The following is a 25581-nucleotide window of genomic DNA, read 5'->3' on the forward strand; positions in this document are numbered from 1 at the left end:
ATATTTTGCTCCCTTAATGAACTTTTGAAGATATAAAGCTCATTACTCCGAAAGAGGAAACCATGCTGGATGTACATACTATCCATAAATGTAAGAGTTTGTTGGCATTTACCCCAAATATCTCCATAAACATCGTCTTCCTCATACAATTCCTTGAGGTAGTTAAACCCTACAATTTCTGCATGTAGTATGACTAGCAAAGATGCTCACCTACTAAGTGCGTTTTCCACATTTGACTTGTGCTTCAATGTGAAATTGAAGCATTGTATGTAAGCCACCCACTTAGCATGCATCCAGTTAACACTAACTTGACTGTTGATGTGTTTTAAGGTCTGATGATCTGTGTACAACACAAAACCCCTCTGAATCAAGTAACACTCCCACTGCTTAAGACTTTGTACAACAAAAAAACAGTCTACTTCATACGCTAACCACTTGCTTCGAGCCTTACAAACTCTTACTAAAGAATGCTATTGGCCTATTCTCTTGTGGAAGAACATCTCCTATCCTAACCACAAAGGCATCACATTCAACTTGAAACACCTTCTCAAAATTGGGTAAAGCTAAAACTGGAGTGATGCTCAGCCTTTCATTAATCAAGGTAAAACTCTACTCTACTTCTTTCCTAATGAGAACTTCTTTTTCTTTAGACACTTAGTGAATGGGGCTATTATGCTATTGAAAACTTTTCATATCACTCACAATTTATGGAGTTGGCCACTCTTTGATTGCTTGAACCTTGTCTTCATTAACATGAATCCCATCAACACTAACCACATACCCTATGAAAATTAACTTCTTAGTTAATAAACTACAGTTCTTCAAGTTTATGTACAACTCATTGGCTTGCAACACCTTCAACACTACATACACATTATTATCGTGGGCTACTTTTGCCTTACTGTAAATTCGGATGTCATCGAAATACACTATCACAAACTTTCCAATAAATAGTTTCAGTACCTAATTCATAAACCTCAAAAAAGTGCTAGGAGCATTGGACAACCTAAAAGGCATTACCATCCACTTATACAATCCCCACCGCCCTTTGTCTTGAAAGTTGTCTTCTACTCATCTCTAGATCGAATTCGAATCTAGTGATACCTACTCTTATGATTAAGCTTAGTGTAACATTTGGACCCACTCAGTGTATCAAACATATCATCCAAGTGAGGAATATGGAATAGATACCAAACCGTAATCTTATTGATACCTTAATTATCCACACATATATGCCGGCTCTCATCCTTCTTAAGCGTTAATAATGTTGGTACTACACACAAACTCATACTCTCCTAAACCTGTCTTTTACTTAGTAGGTCATCCACTTGTCCCTACAAAATCTGATTCTCTTGGGGACTCATCTAGTAGTGTGGCAGATTTAGCAAACTAGCTTTAGGAACTAGATTAATGTAGTGTTGGATGTCATGCATTGGAAGCAAACCTGCAAGCAACTCCTCTAGAAAAATCTTTTCAAATTCCTAGATAAATGGTTGAACTACTGCAGGTATCTAAGAAAATTTCTTTGGTTCTCCATCTATTAGTACTACGGCAAAAACTTGTTTCAACTCCCTAGCTACCTCGTTAAACTCCTTATTGTTGATTATAAGAAGAGATGGCTTTCCCTCCACTTTAGAATCTTTGGGTACTCCACCTTCTCTGATAGGCCTAAGAAAAATCTTTCTTTTAATCCTATAAAACACATACACATTATCTTTACTACGATGAGTAGCATTTACATCATACTGCCAAGCCCTTCCCAAAATTAAATGGCATGCATCCATCTCAATGAAATCATAAAGTTCTTCTTCTACACAACATTTACCAATGAAAAAGGTAATTCGACGTTGTTGAGTGACTAGAGTTTTCATACCTTTCTTAATCCAGCCAATCTTGTACAGAGAATGGTGTTTTTCTATCTTCAGCCCTAGCTTGGTCACCAAACTCTTGGTTGCAATATTTTCCACACAGTCACTATCAATAATTAGGTCATTAAACCTTTTATTGATGGTGCAATGTGCTTGAGAAAACTCGTTCCATTGATCATTCCATTTTCTCCTTAGTGTGAGCATCAACCTCTAAATCACTAGGAATCTCTCTAATGGTTTGCCTTCTCCATCCTCCTGGATCTCATTAGGATCATAAGTATAAGGATCTACATCATTATCTGCTTCCACGCCCTTCAACTTTTCCTTTGCCTAGTCTTCTTCCCCAACCACCAGGTTCATTGTGGCTCACTTAGGGTAAGAATGAGACTGATTTCCTGGTTCCCCACACTTTTAACACTTAGGTGTGGTTTGGATTTAGCGTTTCTGCGTTTCCTGCGTCGTGTTTTTCTCTCTCTCTTTTTTTTTTTTTTTTAGCTGTGAATGTTGACTTTTTCCGTGAACAATGCACCCGTGCAATGTTCACGGGACTCACAAACATCACTTTTCAGCAACTTTTTCATTAAAAATAGGTCTCACGGTACTATTCACACATTTAAAAATTATTTTGCTACAATGTTTTCTGTTTTCTGTTTTCAGCCGTATCCAAACGGACCCTTATTCCCAAATGATTTGGCATAGGGATTGGTGTTTACTATTGGCTGTGTTGTAGAATTTTCTATTGTGGCCTTGGATTGATTGAAACAACTATTCTCTTTGTTGCTTGAAGGTTGTAATTGCAGTGTAAACATGGGTTGTTTGCCTTTATTGATTGTAGATTTTGGAGAATTTGAATTGCAACTAAAAAATTTTGAACTTGCTCAATGCTACTAATACTCTACTTTAGCTAGGGTAACAACCTCATTCAAGGATTATAAGGTCTGCAAAGATACCTAATCTCAAATGGACACTTACAAGTCATTCATAAGTCTGGCCATCTGTTGGTCTTCAATCTCGTCCAAGTCATTGCGATTTGCCTACCAGCCAAACTCCTCCATGCATGCATTAACTATCCAGGGACAGTACCTATAATCTTGGTATTTCCTAAAAACTCTTGCTAGTAATCCGATGGCAAAAACTATTATGCTATCATCCTCCTTATTCTCCTCAACGTACATACTGAAGGATTTCCCTCATGGGTACAATTTAGTTGAATACAATCCCACCAAGCAATGCACCAGCCTTTAATTTTTATGCCACCAAGAAAACCTACTTTTCCTCTACAGTACCATATGGTAAAAAATCATCTCGACCTCATTGACCCAATCCAAGTACTCTTCAATTGAAACACTACCATTAAAAGTTGGTAATTCCATCTTCACAAAATAATCTTTTTGCTCCTGATTATTACAACCATGATCCCTCATAGGACCATGATAATCTCCAAGGATTTCTTCTGCATACTCTTTATCTTCACTGTTGTAATTGTCAAAGGCTAGCTGTCTATTCCGCTAGTTTGGACCACGATGGGGAGGGCCATGCACTCAGTTATCATGGTGCTCTTCATCATCATGATTAGGGTTTTGGGCAAGAAGGATAGCAATTGCTTGTTGAATTCCTCGCATATCTTATTGACTCTTTTCACAAAAATATTGAATCTCTTCATGATATTGGTAGAACTTAGCCCTAGTGAGGACTTCATCTTCATCATTGTGGTGGTTGCTGTCACACTAGTTAGCCATCAGACCAGGGACAATCAAGGATCTAATACCAACTGATGCCATAGAAGTTTGAAAAAAGCACATACAATACTATCTTTGATGGAACAAAAACTATATATACTGTTAAATTCTAGAAGTAAACCTCGAATCTACTAGGGGTTTGATTAGAATAACATTTCCCTTCAACCATCTAATACAATTCTAACACTATCGCCCCAATAAGTTCTACTAGGACCCTTTGGTATTTGGCCATGATTTTAGGCACCCTCGCTGCTCTATGATGGCCTGTGCTGTCTGTTCTACATTAGAACCTTAGTGCACGAATTCCAAGGTTGCCACATCATCTAAAATAGAATCTGGAATTTTGCATATTCGATTTTCAATCAATTGGCTATTATTAAGCTTCTTTTTGAGGTTTAATTAATCTCGATAGATCAATTGCTATCGAGACAGCTGTTGCAGCACTAGTTTGAGTAGTTCTTGCGCTTATCTTGATTGTGTCTTCAACCGATACCACTGGAACACTTAAAGAGACATCTAAACTAAAACTTAGTTAAAAAGTATGACCCTAATAGGTTGTATTATTATTGGATATTGACCATTGATTATTATTATCTATAAAGTTATTTTTTGGAAGACGAATATTTGACTTTTAGTGAGACCTTAAACACTTGTATGATAGAACTTTGGATAAGATCTCCTTACATTAAATCTTTCAATTTCCTTCCATTTTTATTTTGATGTAAGACATATAACATCTAAAAATAAAATAAATGCCACGTGTCGTACATTGACTAAAAATATGAGGCAGTTGGAGGGAATCCTTTCCCACAGAAACTTTAAAAATTATGCAATTGTCCCATATTTAGCTTATATGTATAGTTGGGTTACATCACCAAAACATTATAGTTAATACATATGCTTGTTAAAATTCCAGGGAAAAAAGGACTAGACTACCTTACCCTCTATCGAGCTGCCTTAAATGGTAATTGGGAAGTTGCTGAGCCTATATTTCTTGCCTATCCAAATGCCATTCGAGATTCCATTACAGAAATGTATGATACTGTTCTTCACATTGCATCTGCGACAGAACACTCCACTTTTGTAAATCAAGTGGTGATGAATTTGACTGCGGAACAGTTAGAACAGGAAAACAAACATGGATATACAGCCCTTTACATTGCTGCGGAATCAGGGATTGTGGCAAATGCCAAGGAGATGGTAAAAAAGAACAGGGGACTGCTATTGATCCGCAATAAAGTAAGGACACCACTTCACGTAGCAGCATTGCTTGGACATAGAGACATGGTGTTGTATCTACTCTCTAAGACTCCTTTTGGAGATTTGGAACTTGCTGATCGCATGGACATCCTTACTGCTACTATTACCTATGATATGTATGGTATGCTACACATCTCAATAACTGAGTTTTAGGCAATTAATTAAAATCACAGATACAGCACTTCAAATCACAGATATGTATTGTTTTTATGGACAGATATAGCACTTCGAATTCTGGACAATGATGAAACTTTAGAAACTGCGAACCTGCGAACCTTAGCATTGCGTGAGTTGGCCAGAAAACCTTTTGCAATTGGCAGCACAAGTCATCTATCACTCTGGAAAAGATGCTTAAACTCCAGTTAGTTTGACTCCAACCCAAATTTCCTTATCTGCATAGATATAACATTTCTAGATATAACATTTCACTAGTAGTTGTTTATATTACATTAATGACAACCTGATAACAACTTCACTCAAATTAACTTGGAATGAGAAGCAGCTTAAATATCATAAAATTTTAGATTATATGTACTTCCTAAACCATGGAAAATTCCCAAGAGGTAAGCGTTTTTCTATAGACACATAAGAGCATTCTTGTAAGTTAGCATTTCTTCAAATATATAGATCTTTTTATTTTTTCATTCTTTTTGTTATTTAAATATAAAGTAGTCATCAAATTAGCATGAAAGCTAACCGGAAAAAAAAAATCATAAACTTAAAGTTGTTAATATCACTGTGCTTTGAAATTTTACTGTGAAATTGGACTTTTAATATAGTTAACTAATAGCTTTTCAATTTAGATTCCATAATCACGTATTATCAGATAAATCCCATTTGTATCAAAATTGTGATCACGTAATATTCATTCAAAAGCCATGTCAGTTTATATGGACTGCAGCAACTTGAAGATTTACTCCAGCAACCCTTATGTAACTAGACTGCAGCAACTTCACCATGATCATTGGATCTTTATAAACTTCAATTGGGATCTCCCCAATTGATGCTTCAAGAGAGCTTGGAAGAACTCCTACACTTGTAGACAAAGCACAGCTCTCCAAAAGTATTGAAAAACATGTCATAGGGTTGCTTTTATACCTTGGCAAGGAAACTACAAAACCTAGCTCAAGATGGCTGTGGAAAACATATTTGATAAGCAAATTTGCACAAATCTCGATGGGTTGAGTTTCTTCCTCGATGGAGTCAAGATAAGTTTTGGGGAGAGAATACCTTGAGGAGCCTCCAATTGAGTGTTAATATAACATCTTGGGATACCACTTTAAAAAGCTTAAGCCTATGAGTTTGGGTCCAATAATGTTATATTAACCATTTCCTCTTGTTATTCTTATAAAATGTAAGACTTTACTTATACATGTTTACCCAACAATTCCCCCCTCACGTGCGAGTCACTGTCTCTACGTGGGCTTAACCAAGTCCTACTTGCTTCCCCTTGCCATATGGTCTTTTTCCTTCACCAGCATGTCATCTATGGGCCTCTTTTATTCAATCCATGGAAACTACATGCCAACCTCACATGTTCATCCATTAGAACTTGGCATTTCCATGTCCATGCAAACCCTACTCCTCACCATGAACTAGCATCATTAGAATTCTCATTTGTTGGACATTTTTCCAAGATCAATTATGTGGGCTCCTTAGGCTTGCTCTGTCCCTGCTCCAACTACGAGACACCTTTGTCACACACCACCTGATCTCTAATACTACTTGTTTGGGAGAGAACACCTTGGGGAGCCTCCTATGTGTTGTTAGTATAACATATAGGGACACCACTTGACTCAAAAGACCTAAGGCTATGAGTTTGAGTGCAACTATGTTATATTAATGACTCCCTCTTATCATTCTTTTTCAATGTAGGACTTCTCTCACATGTGTATATTTAACAATAAGTAGATACCAATCGGTCAAGTTGGCATCGAACTTTGAGTTGAGATTCCAGAGACTTGGTCTTCTTGATCTTGAACCTTGGTCTCATCTTGGACTTGAAATATATTTCAAAACATACTCAAAACACACTAAGATTCGTAAAGCTAGATTACATATGGTCACAGTTTGGCAATCTAGTCCTATGGACTCAACAGTCACAAATCAATTAGTCTTGATATACATAACAAACGAAAGAATATCCATGGAGCAACGTAAATCTCTACTAACTAACTTTCAACTCAATAAACACCTATTAACAAAGCTACTGGTCCTAATATCAGAAATATAGATGTCCCATAAACAACATAGAGCTCTGTTTTTTTACGGAGTTACTAGATTTTTCTACACTTCCAATTCTATTCTTTACTTCCCATTGTATTATTTTTTGAATGCCATCCTCAGACATGATATAGGCATTCCTCTGATGCCAAATGTGATAAACTGCAGACCACAAAGATAGTCTATAAAGCAATGATTTCAAGCTTGATGCAGATTGTAGCTCCCCAAGACAGCTAGCTGGATCAAATTTTAGGCTCCTCGCTTGTTTGTTCGTACTCCAATCTACCACCTTTTTTCATTTAGTTGGTGGGTTAGAGATTAAACATAGTACCATGGCCTCCTTGCAAACCCTCCTCGTGAAACCACAATCAAAGAACGAATCATCTTTTCATTCCAAATAGTTTCAAATAGAATCAGAGATTATAGAATTAAGGATCTGGTTAAAGGTTGCCTTTAGGGCATTAATTAATAGACTATTTTAGAAAAATTTTGATATCACTTTTATGGAAAATATAAAAAGCTATAAAAAAAATTAATTACTTTTTTCTACCTTTTCTTTTCTCATTTTAAACTTTTCCTCTCCCTATTCTCCACACACACACACACACACACACACACACACACACAAAAACCATCTCCTAATTGGTCCACACCTATTGTTATACTTCCTCCATCATTTCTCCTCCTTCTTTGCCTTTTTATCTCTCCACTACTCTCTATTTACTGTTACACTTCCTCCATCATTTTATCTTTCTTATATTTTAACTCTTCATCTCCCCATTTTGTATAAATTTGGTATTATTTCTCTCATTCAATGCATACTTTTCTAGAAAAAAACTATGAGTACTCTCTCTCTCTCTCTCTCTCCCTCCTTTCTTTTGGTTGATTGTTTTTCTTTCTTATAACTCTAATTAAGGTCAATGGTTTTTGTTAGGTTCTAAAGTTTAGGATTTTATGTATTTAGAACTCTAATTTGTATTGTTGGCAAACCATGATCAAAACAATGTGTTTAGAAGTATTTAAGGCTAGCTCAAAGTTGTATGTCAATGTAAAGTTGGAATTGAGTTTAAAGCAGGAAGTACTGTGGCTTTCGGCCTGGCTCGATCGATCGAAGTTTAGGCTTGACCGATCGAAGCTCGGCAGATTGCTTTTCTGCAGATTCGTCCAACTCAGCCCTATTTGTTTTAAAATGTTTTTAGGGTTTCTTATTTGTCCTAAGTATAAAAGGCAAACCCTAGCCACGTTTTAGTGTTGCTCATATTGCGGTTTGTGTAAATCTCTTGTGAGATCTAGAGGAGCTTTCCTTTACACAAACTTAGGGTTTTCAAGGAGGAGATATTTTCTACACCTTGATGATCAATTCAGTTGCTGCCATTAAAGCTTAAAGAATACACAAGCGGGTGTGCTTGTAGCTGGTGGGAATCCAAGAGAGAAGGAGTCCGTGGATTCGGAGTTTGCACGTGGTCGTGTCAGTAAATTCTACTGGTTGGTAGCATTAGGAAGTCAAGCGAGGGTGGTTGTAAGTCCTTTTGTATGAACTTCGATTCTTTCAAGATAGTGGATTCAGGTTTACCTTGAGGATAGCTAGGTCAAATCCTCCCCAGGTTTTTATCGATTTGGTTTCCTAGGTGATCATATTTTGTGTTATTTATTTTCCACTGCTTCGCATGATTTGATCTTTTATATTGTGATAACCTAGACTTGTTTAATTGGACTAAGTAACAACTTGGCTAATTACCTAGGTTTAATCAATTGTTTAAGGGGTCTAAAAACTGTCAGTTTTTTTTTTTTTTTTTTTTTTTTTCATATGTGTTTTGGTACCCTGTTTTTTTAATTACCCCACAAAGTCTTTTCTCTCTCTTTTATAGCTTTGGTTGAATTTTGGTTTGGGTTAATACTTAGTGTTTCTAGAAATAAAAGTTTGAGTTTATATCAAAACACAAGGAGAAAGAGTTTAGAATCCACCAGAAAATAGAGGGACAAAATCCTAAAACTTATTGATTGAATAATTGTTTTTTTTTTTAAATATATATTTACAGACTTAGAGACCTATTTAAGGGCTCTATAATACTTGACAGAAAAAAAAAACATATTCTAAAATAAGTCCTAATTAATACCTAACCATAATAGGAAATAAATTTTACCTAAAATGTTTTAAAAAATACTTAAAAGAAGGAAATAAATACCCTAAACCTAAAACAACGAAAATTACATAAAAATATCAAAATTAAGAAAAAGACAAAAATTAAATAGTAGATTTTATCTTATAACAGACCCTTCCACTTGAAACAAACTCGTCCTCGGGTTCATCTTTGAGATTTGAAATCATCTGAAAGCTCGAAAATGTGTTAAAAACACAAGAGCTGTTTAGACTCCCAATTTAAACTTACGGCTCGATAGATTTTACTCTAACTTATACTAAGTGCGGAATAGAGTAAATGTGAGCGGATAAACAAATAAACTACTCTAAGTCATAATCAATATAACACAACAGTAATATGAAAGCTAAAAGAGTAGGGAAGAAGAATGCAAACACAAGATAACATGCCGATGTGTTATCAAAGAGGAAACCGAAGTACTCGGTGTAAAACCTCTCCGCCGCCCTCCAAGTGGTAATCGATCCACTAGACAATCAGTTGGGATATATGGGTTAGCAAGAGACCCTCCAAGTCTAATATACCCGATGTACCTAAGCCCTCCAAGCTCCTACTCCAACAAGGCTTCTAGGAATCGTGTCTTGTCTAGCTCTCCAGATCCTGCAATATGCCCGATTGTATCCGCTAAGCCTCACTGGCTATTTTTGGCAATTCCCCAAAGCTTCTCAAGCTTCAAAACACTTTCTACACTCTAAAAAGGTGAGGGTTGTATTTGAGTACAAATCTCCTCTCAAGGTTTGACAATGGGAGAGGGAAGGAGAAGAGGCTGTAATGATTTCTCACTAAGGATGAGTAGTTCTCTCTCTAAAAGATGGGTGTGTGTGTGTTGTAGAAAACCTATCTAGAGTTTTTCTCTCTGAATGACCTCCTTTATATTTGTGGGTAATGAGGGTATATATAGTATGGGTAAAGGGTAAGAAAGTCACACTTAAAAGTCATCCAGGCAGAGAGTCTCGCGGGAAGGCCTTACTCGCGAAATACTCGTGAAATTGATAGCTGGCATGACTCTTCAGCTTCCAGTCATATGCTTCTCACATGCCTTTTTCGTAGGAACCCTTCTTGTGAACTAGTCACGAAATGCACTGATCTTCAATTAAGTTTAAGTCTTCACCAACTTAATACTAAACCCAATACAATAAAATCCCACAAAATACAAGGAACAAAATGAAAACAATTACAACACTTTTTGTCATGGAATAAATCCAACCAAAACATAGTTGTAAATTACAACTTTACAATCTCCCCCTTTGGCTATTCCGTGACAAAACACCCTATAACAGACTCTAGATTAAACGTGAGTTTGGGAATAATGGCAAAACTCACTCACACCTAAATCTAGAAGCCGTGAAGCACTGAAACATATATACCTGTAACCTGAAACACTTGCACAAAACACATTAGACCCTTAAGGTAAATCAAGTGATGAAAGGACAAGTATGATGTAACAAGTAAACATACGATCAAGTACACATGTTGTAAAACATATGAGCAACTTGATCAAACACAAAAGAGTCATATGGAAATGACCACAATGATCATATAGCAAAGCAAATGATCATCTGAACATGCAACCAATAAAGCACAATAGCATAAGGATAAATGCATGTCCAACACAAGCAAGATGCGATGAGAGTAACAAATCATAGATACTAAAATTAACTCAAAGCACTATAAAGCAACGAGAAAGCAAGCATAAAGTAATACAAACAAAAACAAAGTTTTCTAAAAAAGATATGTTTTCTCCCCCTTGGTATATGCATCTCCCTTATGGCTTTTTCTCCCTACGAATATGAGGAAAAGAAAAGAGGATATGAACAAGGGTATGATGCATGAGGGGTGCAAGATGAATGAGAAAGTGAAGCTCAAACGAAAAACAAAAACATCTTAAAACATGCTACAAAGCATAAAGTAAACATGACATGCTAAGGGTGATGAAACATGATATAGACCTATGCATGACATAGACACAAAAACATATTATATGTGCTAAAAGTGTCTAAAAAGACTTAACTAATATGAGTGAGTACAAAACATGTCAAGTGTCGGAGTGTGTGCAGCAAATGTGCATCTAGTGTGCATGTGAGATGCATGACCAATGCATGAGCAAGCACTCAAGGGGCAAAGTGTATAAAACACAACCAATGATCAAAACATGATAGACATGCATAATTATGATAATCCCCAAAGTGTTGGAGTGTAATTTCACATTTGGTCTCCTTCTATTGCACTAGAAGACTTCCATAATCTTGTTCTACTCTCTTCATCTTTTTAATGGCTGCCTTAGACACTTTTGCATATTCACCGGTCTTTTTAAGGAGGGAATTGTAGGTCTCTTGTAGTCCCGTTGTTCCTTCTTCTTCCTCATCATCAAATTCCTCTACTATCCCTATTGACTCCAATTCAGTGTGCTCACCAAGCTCTTCCACTAGCACACTCAAATCATCCAAAGATTCCACGAGAGCAATGGTCATGAATGCAGAGAAATTTCCCTCTCCATCATAGCTTTCATCTGAATTTGAATTAGAGGAGTTTGAATCACTAGGAGTAGTGGTATACACCTTGCCCTTCGTTGTCAAATAATTGGGACACTCTTTCTTGAGATGTCCTTGTCCGTTGCACTCGAAGCACGTGATTCCTTGAAAGGATTGAGAGTTCTTCCCATCTTCCTTCTTAAAATCCTTTTTCTCCTTTCCAAAATTTGGGAATTTTCCCTTCTCAGCAAATTTTCCATTTTTCTTGAACTTCAAGAACTTTCGGAAATTCTTCACAAGATATGCCACATCTTTATCGACAACATCCTCATCCAATGAGTCGTGAGCATCTATCCTCTCATTAATTGTCTTAAGAGCAAGGGATTTGCTCTTCCTTTGTGACGGCAAAGACAGCTTATAAGTTTGAAGTGAGCCAATTAGTTCTTGAACTTTGATATCATCAAGGTCCTTGCTCTCTTCAATTGTTATGACCTTTGCACAGAAGCTCTCCGGCAATGATTGAAGGATTTTCCTCACTATCTTTGAGTCCTCTGTCTTCTCACCCAAGTTGAACTTGCCAATAACCACCTCATTCAGCTTGCCATAGAATGAGTCGAATGACTCGTCTTCACTCATTTTCAACTCTTCAAACCAAGTGGTTAGCATCTGCAACTTAGTGTCTTTCACCTTCTTCGTGCCTTCATAAGTAGTTTCCAATATTTGCCATGCCTTCTTGGCAACAGTTACATGAGAAATCCTGTAAAACTCATCTGGAGAAACACCACAAAATATTGCATTCAAAGCTTTAATATTAGCGTTAGCTGCTATAAGGGCTGCCTTATCCCATGTGGATTTAGCAGCCTCCGGCCTAGTCCATCCAACATCCACCGTATCCCAAACGGTTTCATCAATTGAACATAAAAATTCTCTCATCCGGACTTTCCAAAAGGCATAGTTGCTATCATCAAAATATGGTGGAGTATTTAGAGATTGTGACCAGTCCATCGCAAAAGGGTCAAAGATCACACTCAGGTATTTAAACCACAGCGAGTGAACTTGCTCTAATACCAATTGAAAGCTCGAAAATGTGTTAAAAACATAAGACCTGTTTAGACCCCCAATTTAAACTTATGGCCGATAGATTTTACTCTAACTTATACTAAGTGCGGAATAGAGTAAATGGAGCAGATAAACAAATAAACTACTCTAAGCCATAATCAATATAGCATAGCAGTAATATGAAAGCTAAAAGAGTAGGGAAGAAAAATGCAAACACAAGATAACACGCCGATGTGTTATCGAAGAGAAAACCGAAGTACTCTACGTAAAACCTCTCCGCCGCCCTCCAAGCGATAATCGATCCACTAGACAATCAGTTGGGATACATGGGTTAGCAAGAGCCCCTCCAAGCCTAATCTACCCGATGTACCTAAGCCCTCCAAGCTCCTACTCCAACAAGGTTTCTCGGAACCGTGTCTTGTCTAGCTCTCCGGATCCCGCAATATGCCCGATTGCATCCGCCAAGCCTTACTTGCTTCTTTTGGCAATTCCCTAAAGCTTCCTAAGCTCCAAAATACTCTCTACACTCTGAAAATGTGTGGATTGTGTTTGGGTACAAATTTCCTCTCAAGGAATGACAATGGGAGAGGGAAGGAGAAGAGGTTACAGTGATTTCTCACTAAGGATGAGTAATTCTCTCTTTAAAAGATGGGTGTGTGTTGTAGAAAACCTATCTAGGGTTTTTTTTCTCTGAATGACCTCATTTACATTTGTGGATAATGAATGTATATATAGTATGGGTAAAAGGTAAGAAAGTCACACTTAAAAATCCTCCAAGCAGAGAGTCTCGCGGGTATCTCGCGGGAAGGCCTTACCCGCGAAACTGACAGCCTGACATGACTCTTTAGCTTCCAGTCATGTGCTTCTCACATACCCTTTTCGCAGGAACCCTTCTTGCGAACTTCTCACGAGCTAGTCGCGAAATACACTAATCTTCAATTAAGCTTGATTATTCATCAACTTAATACTAATACAATAAAATCCCACAAAATACAAGGGACAAAATAAAAACAACTACAACACTTTTTGTCATGGAATAAATCCAACAAAAACATAGTTGTAAATTACAACTTTACATCATCCGTGCCAAATATTTGGAATATTGGTGCTCTTTGATCTTTTTTTTCATTCTTGCAACAAATTAATGACAAATCAACTTAAATTTCTTTTTCCTTGGACTTCATGCAATTGTATAGATTTACCAAATAAAAACTAGCAATTGAATCAAATCTATCAGCCTCAATAAAATCAATAAACTTTGGTGTAATGCTTACCACCAAAATAAATGGATTTTGAGATTGACAATCATATGATTCGATTTTATTGAGATCTTTGAAAATTTCCACTTCAATTTCTTCCTCAATGGTCTCTTCCATCTTGACTTCAAGGCCTTTCTTTATAATAGGGTCTTCATTAATCTCCTCCATAATCTTGATTATAGGTTCTTCTTCTATAATAAGGTCTTCTTTAACTTCCATATAAGCTTCTATATTTTCTTCAAGAAAATTTTTTCTTTTTTTCAACATGCGATTCTTCTCTTAATGGTGGAATATATGGCTCTTTAAAATAATTCAAGTGTGAACTTCTTGGCCAATAGTAATATACAATGAAATTTCATCTCAATCCAAAGGATAAAAATTTAATTACAAGCATCTTTTTCATCATTGGCCATTAATGAATTTTGTCTTTCTCTTGTCGGATTTTATCAGTTTGTATTCGTTCCCACCAATGTAAGGCATACTTACTAAGTTTATACTAAACTAGTTTAACTTTCTCTCATCAGAAATATTCTCATAGTCAAATAAATCCTCTAGATCAAGTAACCAATAAAAAAAAAATCTTCTTTATAAAAATAACCATTAAAACTTGCAATTATTTTATAAGGCCTATATGAAATTTTCTTACCAATAGATTGCCTGTGAGTTATGTCTCCTTGGCAGTTGTCCCTATTGTTTCCATGCTCCAACAACGCCATCCTAGCAAATATATCTATGAGTGCTTATTGTACGTCACTTAATACTTTCTAGATTTTCTGTCACCAGAATTGCTATCATCTCATAAGTTAGAGACTAGACCAAGATTGTCTCTGATACCAATTGATGCGGGATGTGGAAGCGACAAGAAAGTACACACTATGCTCTCTTTGATAAAACATAAACTAAACTGTTAGCTTCTGAAAATAACATCGAATCCACAAGGGTCCTTGAATCCATAAGGAGAAAGGGTTTGAAATCCAACAGAAAATAGAGAGACAAAAAACTAAATTTTATTGATTGAATAATTTTTTTTTTAAATGTTTAAAGACTTGGAGACCTATTTAAGGTCTCTGTAAAACTTGACAAACGAGAAAATATATTCCAAAATAAGTCCTAATTACTACCTAACCATAATAGGAACCAAATTTGACCTAAAAAGCATTAAAAGCACTTATAAACAAGGAAATAAATACCCTAAACCTATAATAACAAAAATTAAATAAAAATATCAAAACTAAGAAAATTACAAAAATTAAATAGTAGAATCTATCATCATCAGTGTCAAACACAAGAATTGATCAATATTGCATTACTCATTCTCCACGCATCTGCTCTATGAGTTGTTTAATTATTCTACATATTTTTTTTCTTATATATAGAATATATTTATTGTGTTTGCTTATTACACCTTGAAAGCTCAATAGTCTAAATACTAGAGCTAATTAAGTCCCCTAAATTTTAATTATGGCTTGATTAATTTTAAACTTAACACACTTAATGCAGAATATACATGATTAGCAAATTAATTAATTGAAGCATGCAACAATTGCATGGATGAATGTATATGTGCAAGGAAATAATGTAAAGGGTAGTAGGGAAAAGAGCATCAAACCCAAGATAACATGCAATGCGTTATAGAGGAAAATCGAAGAACTTAGCGTAAAAGCCTCTTGGCAGCCCTCCAAGCTGAAATGATCCACTTTTTGTCTCATTTTTCTTATTTTAATTTCTTTTATGAACCTAAAATAAAAAATTTATTACTGAACGAAAAAAAAAAAAAAAAAAACAATAGGATTCTTTTTGAATTGGACTACAGGGATAACCAAAAAACCCTCCAAGCCTAATCTACTTAAGTACTTAAGCCCTCCAAGCTCTAGCTACCTATGGACTTCTAAGAGTCTTGTCTTCACTAGCTTCCTGGATCCTGCAATATCGCCCGATTGCACCGCATAGCCTTACCAGCTTAATTTGGCAAAGACCTAATGCTTCCTAAGCTCTAAAACACTCTTAACACTCAATTTGTGTGTGGGTTGTGTTTGGGTAAAATCTCCTCTCAAGGTATGACAACGAAAAAAGGGAGGAGAAGAGACTACAAGGATTTCTCTAGGGTTTTCTATCTAATAGTCTCCTTAAAAATTTGTGGGTATTGAAGGCATATATGGTGTGTGTGAAGGAAATGAAAGGTCACACAAAAATTCCAGCTATCAGAGCATTTCACAGGTCACTTTGTGATTTAGCCAAGTCGCGAGTTACTTACAAAGTACACTGGCATAACTAAATTTTGAGCTTCCGACATGTGCTTCTCATGTGATCTTCATGAGTGTTGTAGACCTAAGCCATTCGCGAATTTCACTATCTTGAACAATCTTCACTAACTTAAGACTAAACCTATTACAAATAAATCCCACAAAATACAAGGAAATAAATTAATAAAATTACAACAAATTTTGTCATGAAATACAGCCAACATAAATGTTATGTAGAAAACATAACTTAACACATCTATTTTGTTCTTGCTTATAATTAGATATGTTGTATGATCACAAATGTAAATTGTTTCTGAAATATATCCAACAAAAACAGAGCACTAGTTGCAATGTAATTTAATTCATTCAGCATTGCACTCTTAGTGAGAAATAAAGGTTTACTCTTTGTATTTAGAGAAATTCTTTGTTCTTACCACTTAATGATCTATGAATTGAAATTTTTTTTTTTGTTTTTTCACAATTTTAGGGTTCAAAGTCTATAAGAATGCTTTTATGCAGACATTAGCCCATCAATTGGTAGAACGCCTCTCAATAAATGCTAAACAATTCCAAGACCTAGACGAACAGAGCTCAAGATATGTTACGTCTCTACTTTTGTATGCAGCAAAAGTTGGGAATGTCGAATTCCTGATTATACTCATTCGCTCTTATCCTGATATCATATGGAAAAAAGATGAGAGAAAACGAAGTTTATTTCACATTGCCGTTTGTAATAGGCAAATGAGTGTCTTCACTCTAGTATATGAGATGGTTGCTATCAAGGAAATAATTCTAACTTTTTTTGATCCAAAAAAAAAACAGAACATTCTGCACTTAGCTGGATATTTACCTCCTTCATGTCGACTAAATATTGTATCAGGAGCAGCCCTTCAAATGCAACAGGAGTTGTTGTGGTTTAAGGTTGGTGTTATTAGTTCGTATTATTTTTACCTCTCTCTCTCTCTCTCTCTCTCTCTCTCTCTCTCTCTCTCTCTCTCTCTCTCTCTCTCTCTCTCTCTCTCTCTCTCTCTCTCTCTCTCTCTCTCTCTCTCTCTCGACATACTAGTGTAGCCAAGAATTTTTGTTGGGAAGAAACTTGAAGTGTGGGGTTATTTTTATTTTGGCTTTTTATGCTTGATTAAGATTTCTATTTGGCTTTCTACTTTCCAAAATTTTCATTTTTTATGAAAGACCAAATAAAAAACTAAATCAAATGTGAAGGGATTCTCAAAAAAAAAAAAAAAAAAAAAAAAAAAAAAAAAATGTGAACGGCCAAATAGAAGATTAAAGGGTCAAAAGTGTATTTTAGGCTATTAGTTAAGACAAACCTTCACACATAGGGAGTTTTTGGGTTTTATGTTAAATGTTTGTACTATTTTAATTTCTTTTTCGTCTAGTTGCACTAATCAATTTACACCTTGAAAACTGTAGGAGGTAGCAAAGGTTGTGCCGTCTTCATACCTGAACAAGAAGAACTCAAAAGGCCTAACACCAGGGGAATTATTTACAAGGGAACATGAAAATCTACGGAGAGAAGGTGAAAATTGGATGAAGAATACAGCAAACTATTGCATGATTGTAGCAACACTGATTACCACTGTGGTCTTCGCGGCAGCTTTCACTGTACCGGGTGGCAACAATCAGGAAACAGGCACCCCTATTTTTTTTAAAACTAGGTGGTTTAGGGTATTTTTCATATCAAATGCAATAGCACTGGTCTCCTCTTCTTCTTCAATACTAATATTCTTGTCAATTCTCACATCACGTTTCACGGAAAAGGATTTCCTCACGTTATTACCATCACAATTGGTCTTGGGATTCACCACACTCTTCATCTCCATAGTAAGCATGGTAGTAGCCTTCAGCACAACTTCCTTTTTGGTCTTTAAAAGCGAAATGGTGTGGCTGCCGATTGTTATAATTACTTTGGCTTGTGTCCCAATTATTTTGTTTGTTTGGCTACATTATGAACTTTGGGTTGATATATTCATGTCAACATTCTTGTCTAGGTTTTCTTTTAGGTCAAGTAAAAAGAGAATCTTTTAGTCGATGATCAATGATGCCAACTGGGCAAATTGTTTGTGGTTCTAAAAGTAACTCTAGGTATCCGCTTTTAACGTCTCAAAAGTACCCCAAGTTTAATACATAACAATAAATTCGTGTGTTGAGATTGTCTTCTGATAATATTAATGAAATTTCTTTTGTCTTTCTTTTAATTCATCTTCATCACATTTCATTTGTATTTTATTTTAATTTTCCTAAGCTTTTTAGTTGCAGTAAGTGAAAAATAATTGATTTTAGATTGTTTGAAAGTGTTTCAGCAACAAATGCGGAATCCAAACAGAATTTATCTCCTCTTACATTTACTTTCTTAACGAAATTTTCTATTACATGAGATTGTCAAAAGTGAGAGAGGATGGACTTATGTGTTGCATCATAAAACTTCAAGGGTGAGTGTCATTTCTTGAAGCTTTGGTCGTGAGAAATCGAACGATTGAAAGAGGAGAAGGTCATAGGCAGGTATGGAGCCAAAATTTCTTCTAGTTAAAAGGGAAGAAGTATAAACAAAAAAGTTCTTGGGTTGATGATTGGTTATCAAATTTTTTTTTTTTTTTTGGTGTATTCGTTTGCTATTTCAAAAGATGTGTTTTTAAAAGCTAAAAATTATATTTATGCATTTGGAGAAACCTGTGAAAAAATGTTAATTCAGTGGAGTAAGCTTTTAGATAAAGGTGGTGTAAAATTGCTATTTTTGGAGCAAATTACCATAAGGGACTTAATTGTAACAATAATAAGGGCAATTGCAACTTACGCACTTATACTTTGGTTGAAATTTAAATTGCCTATCTGAAATTTAGAATTTGGCACATTACCCACCTAAGGTTAACTAGTTAGGGTTCTATAATCCTCCTCTATTAATACATATTTAGCTCTCCTTTTATACCTCTCTTCTCACAAAAAAAAAAAAAAAAAAGAAGATAAAACAAGAGAAAATAATAACAAACAGTGGTTGGTAACAAATTTTATGCAATGTTTAGGCATTTCAACCTTGCATTTACACTAATTACATCAAATGGACAAACTCAAACAAATACCTATACCTAGTAAAAGAATCATCAGATCAAGTAATCAAACTTTTAGGGTTTTAGGCCCCAGTTGTCACAAAATTCAAAAATTCTTATCCAAGTAATTAATTACATTAATTATGCTTCTGATCTAAATTAAATAACATCACACAAACATAGACCCCATAAGACACCAAAATGAAGACATAGAAAAACCGATGAAAGAAACCATTTTACAATATAAAACCTAGGGGGATTTAACCTAAACAATCCTTAAGGCAAAGAATCCACTAGAATAGAATTGAAGTTTATACAATATACATAACCTTAAATCTACTGTTGTCTCATGCCGTACTTACTAGCGTGACCACACGTAGCTCTCAGATCTACAGACTCTTCAATTTTGATTTGTTGCACATGAACTCCCTTGTTCGTGACACCAAGCTAGATCCACTCTCAAAGATTTAGCCAGTAATTGTAGTTAACCGGTTGCATGAAAACTTCCTGTTTGTGACTCCAAGAAATTCACTTGAAGGTTTCTCTAGTAACTATTGTAGATTGGATTGCTCTATGGCTTTGTACAAGATCTGCACTATGGCAACAACAACATTGTGTTAATTTTTCTCGATGTGCTTTTTGTTAGGGTTTTAGGCCTCAGTTGTCACAAAATTAATCAATTCTTAGTGAAGTTAATTAATTATATTTAATTGTGCTTTAGATCTGAATTGAATAACATCACAAAAACATAGATTGCATAAGATACCTAAATAATGACCTAGGAAAACCAATGAACCAACCCATTTCACAGTAAAAAATATAAGGAGGATTTAAGCTAAACAATTCTCAATGTAACATGTCCACTAGAATGGAATTGAAGTATATACAATAGACTTAATCCTAAATCTACTACTACCTCATGTAATACTTACTAGTGTGACCACACGTAACTCCGAGATCCACAAATTCTTCAATTCAAGACTATTGCTCTCGAACTCACCTGTTTGTGACTCCAAGATCCACACTCAAAGATTTAATCAGTAAATTTGGTTAATTGAATGCAACAACTTCACTTAATCACTAAATCTTTTGTACACATGTAGTCTTTGGTTGATACTTCAAGAGAGTTTGGAAAATTCCAAATTTGTGTATAGAAACACTGCTCTCTTGTGTGTGTAAAAATGTGCTCTAGGGTTTATATTTATAGTGTACTTGAGTTGCCCTAAACCCTAGATCAAACGGCTAAGAAAAGAAGCTAAGAATCCAATCTGCCCTAATCTCAGTTAGTTGAGATGTGCAACTCGACCGGTTGAGATAAGTGATTTTTGACCTGTCAAGCTACAATCGAAATGCAATCTAATTTTTGCATTCTTAAGTCTTCAACTATTATACGATCTCCCTCTTTCACAATCCATGACAAAAGAAAATACACCAAAGACTCTATTACAATTTTGCCCTCCCCCCCCCCCCCCCCCCCCAAAGAAAAAAACATATCCCTACAAACTAAATACAATCCTATAAAGATGCAAGAGGAAGGATATGTATCTTGTGTAGAGATTACCTATATTTCCTAAGACATTAAACAAAGCTTGAATGCATATGTGTATACACGGTGGCTCAATCACCACCAAATTTTGAGCCTTAACCCTCGGACCACAATCAAGTTCCTACCAAAAGATCATGCCATCATTCCCAAACCAATCCCCATTATGGCTCCCAAAAGGAAAAAACAGCAGCATCATCTTTGAACCATGGTAAAACCAATGAAACCCAAAAGTTATGAGTCTGATGATATGATAGAGAGGAAGCTGAGTAGAAGGAAGAAGAAAAAGAAAGATGAAGAGTAGATTTAGCTAGGGAGGAGCTAAAGGCTTGAACATAGAAGAGAGAGAGAGAGAGAGAGAGAGAGAGAGAGGACTACAAACTATTACTCAACTTCTTTGCCACAATTGTGATGTGCGAAAGTGTGTGTGGTGAAAAAAAATAGGAGTTCATGTTAGACATGGTATAAAGAAAGATGACCAAAAAAAACCAAAATACCATTTTAATTCTTACATTTTGAGATTATTGTCAATTTGATCTTACAAATTGAAAATAGCAGGGACTAAATTGATTGCTTCTAAAATATAGGACTAAATTGACCATAACCCCAGAATGTATAAACAAAATTGGTATTCCCTACAAATGTACATATTGTTGTCATTTAATTCTCCATAATTTACATAAAGCTGTGTGTAGTTTACACAGGTGTTTAATATACACGGTGTATTTTGTAAACTTAAATGGTGACTAACATTTACCCTTTACATAATACCATGTAAACTTAAATGGTGATTAATATTTACCCTTTACATAATACGAAGCAGGCAAGCACACTTTGGGTGGGAGATCTTTGTTATTAAAAGTTAAAACTAACATCAATGGCCAAGACTCTGTTATTTGGATGAAAAATAGGGCAAAAAAATTTACGGTAAAATCAGCCTACAAGGTGGCCATTTGACTGAGAAACCAACCTAAAGCAGAACAATCTTCAGCCAGAATGCATGGGTCAACTTGGAGCATGGTTTGGTCACTAAATGTACCACCAAAAGTGCGCATCTTTATATGGAGAGCTTGTTCTAATTGCTTGCCTACCCGGGACAACCTACACCGCCATCGAGTGAAGGTAGACCTGACTTGCGATATGTGTAAATAGGAACCTGAGACTACCTCCCACCTGCTATGGACTTGCCCCTTCAGAAGGAATGTATGGGTTTTGATCCAAGGAAAAATACAAAAGAGCAGCAAAGGGGTGGATGAGTTCTTTCTTCTCTTCAGACAGATGCAAACAAAATTGAGCAAGCAAGAGCTAGAGAGATGGCACCACAGCCTGGGAAATATGGAATGCAAGAAACAGAGTGATCTTCGAACAATTCCAGCCTCACCCAAAGGTGTTAGGACATATGTGCGACTTGTTAGAGACATGTTATGTAAATTGGCTAATCCTTTGACAAGATGCACTTTACTTGTAACTGGGTAGATTTAAGATGAGTTTAGTACTTTAAGGAATAAGAGTTTAAGTTTAATATTAAAGTCATGCAAATTTGTCCAAGAAACAAGTAAAGAAGTGTTGTTCATTAAAACTCGACAGATAGCTTGATAGATTCATATCTATCGAGGTTTAATGAAGAAAGCTCGACAAAAAATCTGTCAAGATCTACAAAATCAGAATTTCCAAATCTGATTTTCGACTCATGCTAACATGTATGTGTAGGGTTTCTTTTCTCACAACCCTAGACATATATAAGGCTTATTTTAAAGGCCATCACACATACATTGAGTGAATATACATGGAGAACACATGCAAACAGTGGCTTAGTGCCTTATTTTCTCTACAAGAAGTTATTGCGTCTTTTGCACCTTAGGGTTTTGTAACTAAGTACTTCTTGATCTTCATTGTTGATGAAGTAAAGAATTTTGCAGCCAACAACATCTTCAAGTTGTTAGAGTTAGTCATGTACTGGGAGCCGTGCATCATTGGTTAGTCATGTATTGGGATTCCTGCAAAGAGGGTAGCGTTCATATATTGAAGAGTTCAGAGGTTCTGAAGCGATAGAAGGTTTTTGCTGTAAGTTCATCTACGAGAATTGTAGAGCCTAGGGACAAAGGTTTTGTACTAGATCTGAAATTTCTCTTTACTATAGTGAATTGCTTTTCGGGAAGGTTTCCCCCCAAGTTTTTTACTGTGAAACAAGTTTGTGGGTTTCCTCGGTCATCATGTCTTGTCTTACTTACTATTCCGCTATGCATGATATTTACATGATATTGATGTTTGTTTGTTTTAACAAGGTTTATTCATAATAAATCTAATTAACAACTTAAGTTTAAAACCTGTTAATTCTATCAACCAAGGTCTAAATTTTCCAACAAGTGGTATCAGAGCGGGTACATTCTGATTGGATTAATTTCCTGAGTGTGATCCTTGACCCCCATTGTCATGGATCGTGGACAATCTCTTTTGATTCCTCCTTTATTTGATGTTATTAATTATGCATACTAGAAAGTTCGTATGAAAGTTTTTTTGCAGACTCTAGGTGAAAAAGTATGGCAAGTTGTTGAAGTTGGCTGGATTAAGCCAAAGGAAGCGCTAGTGGATTGGGATGAAGCAACAATCGAAGCGGCAAATTTCAATAGTAGTGTCTTGAATGCTTTGTTTAGTGGGGTGACCAATGAGGAATTCAAGAAAATATCATCCACGGAAGTTGCCAAGGAAGCATGGACCATTCTTGAGACCACCTATGAAGGTACCAAGGCAGTAAAGACTGTGAAGCTTCAAAGACTCACTAGTAGCTTTTAAGAAATAAGGATGGAGGAGGATGAGACCTTTGATGAGTTCTATGCTAAACTCAAGAATATTGTAAATTCTGCCTTCAACCTTAGAGAATCTATAGCAGAATCCAAAATTGTTAGGAAAATCCTTAGGTCTTTACCTGAAAGATTCCATGCCAAGATCACTACCATTGAAGGAGTGAAGGACATTTATCAAATTCCTTTAACTGAGCTTGTTGGGAACCTTCAAACCTATGAGATGGATTTAGGTTTAATGGGAAAAAGTGGAAAGAGTAGAAACTTGGCTCTTAAGGATATAGAGGAAGAGATTAATGACTTTGAAGATGAAGATGAAGATGATGATGAGGATGAGGATCTAACCTTCATAGCTAATGAGATTATCAAGCTTCTTCAATATAGGAAAAAGGATAAGGACAAACCTCCTAAGAAATCTAAATCCTCTAGGAAAGGCAAGAATGAGAAACCCCTCATCCAGTGCCGTTAGTGCAAAGGTTTTGATCATATGAGGATAGAGTATGTGGATGAATGTGGTCACTTTATGGATTTTGATACCACAAATGATAAGGTGATTGTGGAGAGTGTTAGTGACAGTGAGGATTCTTCTGATGATGAAGTACCCAAGAAGTTGACCCTTTAGGAAGCCTATGATAAACTATGCCTTGAATTTATAAAATCTAAAAAGACTTCTCATCTTTATAGAAAAGAGCTTGTTGAGGTAAAAACTAAAAAAGCTGATCTATTAATCAAACCAGATGAGACTACAAGGTTAGTTGAGACTCTTGTTGTGGAGAACACCTCATTAGAAGAGAATGTCAATAATCTTGAGGTTGAGCTTAGTCAAGCTAGAACTCAAATAGAGAGGATGTCAAGTGCAAAGCTTGATGAGCTATTGAGTGCTCAAAAGCCTAGTTCTGATAAAATTGGCTTAGGATATGCTATTTCCTCTGGCCCCTCCTCCTCCACAGCTTCTGGATCAAAGACTGTCTTTATGCCCCAATCTATGAAATTGATAGAGGTATGAAATCCAAAACTGATTTGGCTAATTCTAAATCCTTTGTTAGACCTCATGTTTGTCACCATTATGGTGTTTGTGGACACATTCGTCCCAATTACTTTAAGTTGTATCCTCAAAAGCAAGTGTCCAAACGGTCACAGGTTTCCTCTTAAGGACCTACACCTTTATTTGGAGAGTTATTAAAAGCCTTGAGCTTTTTAACTCAATTTCAGGAAAATTCTAATTCTTCTATGTCCTTTAGTAGACATAATAGGACACGTGCATTTTCATCTTCACGGCCAAAGACTCGTGCTGTGTGGGTGAGAAAGGTGACTAAGGCTTAATTGTCTTTTCTGTTTGTACTCTACTTTAATTCTTTCTATCCCTAATAGGACTCTCTTTGCTTGATTTCTTATCTGATTTTGCAATCATGCCTTCATGCATCTGCACATTTCTTTCATGCTTTTATGTTGTTTGCCTGTTTTGTTTGGTTGTTTAGACTTTATATTTTTTGTTTTACAAAATAAAAAATGATAGGCCAAGAATGTATTGACCCTTTGTGATAAATTAATCAATTAATTAGTCAAGTTAATTAATTAATTCAATTATCATGCAATAAACGTGGTAGCACAAAAAAATCACCAACTAAATTAATATGCAGCGGAAAATAAATTGACATATTGACAAATGGAGAAAACCTATACAGCAAAAACCGCATCGGGTGATTTTAAGGTCACCACTCCCGAGAATTCACTATTATCACAATAAGCAGTTACAAGTAAAGGAATCCTAGTACCTTATACCAACCTACAGTTGAACCCTTACCCCAATACCCAATTGGACTTGTTCTGTAGTAACAATCTCTCCTTTCAATGCACGGCTCCTAGTATGTGACTAACCAATTTGATGCGTGATCCC

General features: G+C 35.8%; 1 protein-coding gene across 8 annotated transcripts in view; it reads left to right on the plus strand.

The window, feature by feature from the left end:
• Window positions 1-18494, plus strand: part of LOC126705794 (ankyrin repeat-containing protein ITN1-like) — a 73633-nt gene extending 55139 nt beyond the window's left edge. For 6 of the 8 annotated variants that reach the window (XM_050405002.1, XM_050405001.1, XM_050405003.1 and 3 more), the window contains 4 exons: window positions 4524-4988; window positions 5085-5228; window positions 16766-17199; window positions 17710-18494. In XM_050405002.1, coding sequence (XP_050260959.1) covers window positions 4524-4988; window positions 5085-5228; window positions 16766-17199; window positions 17710-18324 — 1658 coding nt within the window. In that variant the 3' untranslated portion in view covers window positions 18325-18494. Of the gene's footprint in view, window positions 1-338; window positions 602-4523; window positions 4989-5084; window positions 5229-16765; window positions 17200-17709 lie in introns of those variants that run through there. The other 2 variants (XM_050405004.1, XM_050405005.1) reach the window with 2 other exon arrangements.
• The last annotated feature ends 7087 nt before the right edge of the window (window positions 18495-25581 follow it).

The sequence above is a fragment of the Quercus robur genome, chromosome 11 (genome assembly GCF_932294415.1).
Source record: "Quercus robur chromosome 11, dhQueRobu3.1, whole genome shotgun sequence".
NCBI lineage: Eukaryota > Viridiplantae > Streptophyta > Magnoliopsida > Fagales > Fagaceae > Quercus > Quercus robur.